The sequence below is a fragment of the Meleagris gallopavo genome, unplaced genomic scaffold, assembly GCF_000146605.3.
Source record: "Meleagris gallopavo isolate NT-WF06-2002-E0010 breed Aviagen turkey brand Nicholas breeding stock unplaced genomic scaffold, Turkey_5.1 ChrUn_random_7180001941004, whole genome shotgun sequence".
Lineage (NCBI taxonomy): Eukaryota > Metazoa > Chordata > Aves > Galliformes > Phasianidae > Meleagris > Meleagris gallopavo.
Genome location: NW_011202892.1, coordinates 1 through 963, shown reverse-complemented (window position 1 = coordinate 963; position 963 = coordinate 1). Strand labels below are relative to the sequence as shown.

At 62.2% G+C, this 963-nt stretch overlaps 1 protein-coding gene across 1 annotated transcript; it reads left to right on the top strand.

Moving 5' to 3' along the window:
- Positions 1-9: 9 nt before the first annotated feature.
- Positions 10-703, top strand: LOC104916759 (phosphatidylinositol 3,4,5-trisphosphate 5-phosphatase 2-like). The gene is made up of 3 exons (XM_010727768.2): positions 10-124; positions 221-323; positions 423-703. The coding sequence occupies exons 2-3, from the start codon at positions 254-256 to the stop codon at positions 686-688; spliced, it is 336 nt and encodes a 111-aa protein (XP_010726070.2). The 5' UTR covers positions 10-124; positions 221-253; the 3' UTR covers positions 689-703.
- The last annotated feature ends 260 nt before the right edge of the window (positions 704-963 follow it).

Below are 963 nucleotides of genomic sequence, written 5' to 3'. Positions count from 1 at the left end.
TCCCCCCCCCCCTTCAGTCCGGCAGCTGATCAAGTCGCAGCGCGTGCAGAACAAACTGGGCATCGTCTTTGAGAAGGAGAAGGACCGGACGCAGCGCAAGGATTTCGTGTTCGTCAGCGCCCGGGTGGGTGCTGGGGTGAGGGGTGAGGTGGAGGCGGGGGGGTCTGTGTGGTTTTAGGGTGCAGGAGGCTCATGCTGTGCCCCCATCCTCCTCTTATAGAAAAGAGAGGCGTTCTGCCAGCTGCTGCAGCTGATGAAGAACAAGCACTCGCACCAGGACGAGCCGGACATGATCTCCATCTTCATCGGCACCTGGAACATGGGTGAGCGCCGGGGGGGCAGAGCCTAACCCTAACCCCCCCCACCCCCTTTTTTTCCATATATCCTCAATATATCCCCCTTCTGAGCGTCCCTCCCCGCAGGCAGCGTGCCCCCACCCAAGAGCATCACGTCGTGGTTCACCTCCAAGGGGCTGGGCAAGGCGCTGGATGAGGTGACGGCCAGCATCCCGCACGATATCTACGTCTTTGGCACCCAGGAGAACTCGGTGGGAGATAAGGAGTGGGTGGATTTCCTGCGTGCTGTGCTCAGGGACTTCACCGACACCGAGTACCGCCCGGTAGGATTGGGACAACGGGTTTGGAGTGCTGTAGGGGGGGCACAAACGTGGGGGGAACCTCGGCCCTAAGTGCTGTGGGGTGGGTGCAGCCATTGGGGTCACCGTGGTACGGGATGCTGTGGGGTGGGTGCAGCCATTGGGGTCACCGTGGTACGGGATGCTGTGGGGTGGGTGCAGCCATTGGGGATCCAATGGGGTCTATGGGGTGGCTGCAGTCATTGGGGTCACCGTGGCACTGGGTGCTGTGGGGTGGGTGCAGCCATTGGGGATCCAGTGGGGTCTATGGGGTGGGTGCAGCCATTGGGGATCCAGTGGGGTCTGTGGGGTGGGTGCAGCCATTGGGG

Excerpts from the sequence above, each read along its gene's own strand:
- LOC104916759 (XM_010727768.2), top strand. The coding sequence starts at position 254 with ATGAAGAACAAGCACTCGCACCAGGACGAGCCGGACATGATCTCCATC. Across the intron at positions 324-422 it reads CATCGGCACCTGGAACATGG|GCAGCGTGCCCCCACCCAAG; the intron begins GTGAGCGCCGGG and ends CCCTCCCCGCAG.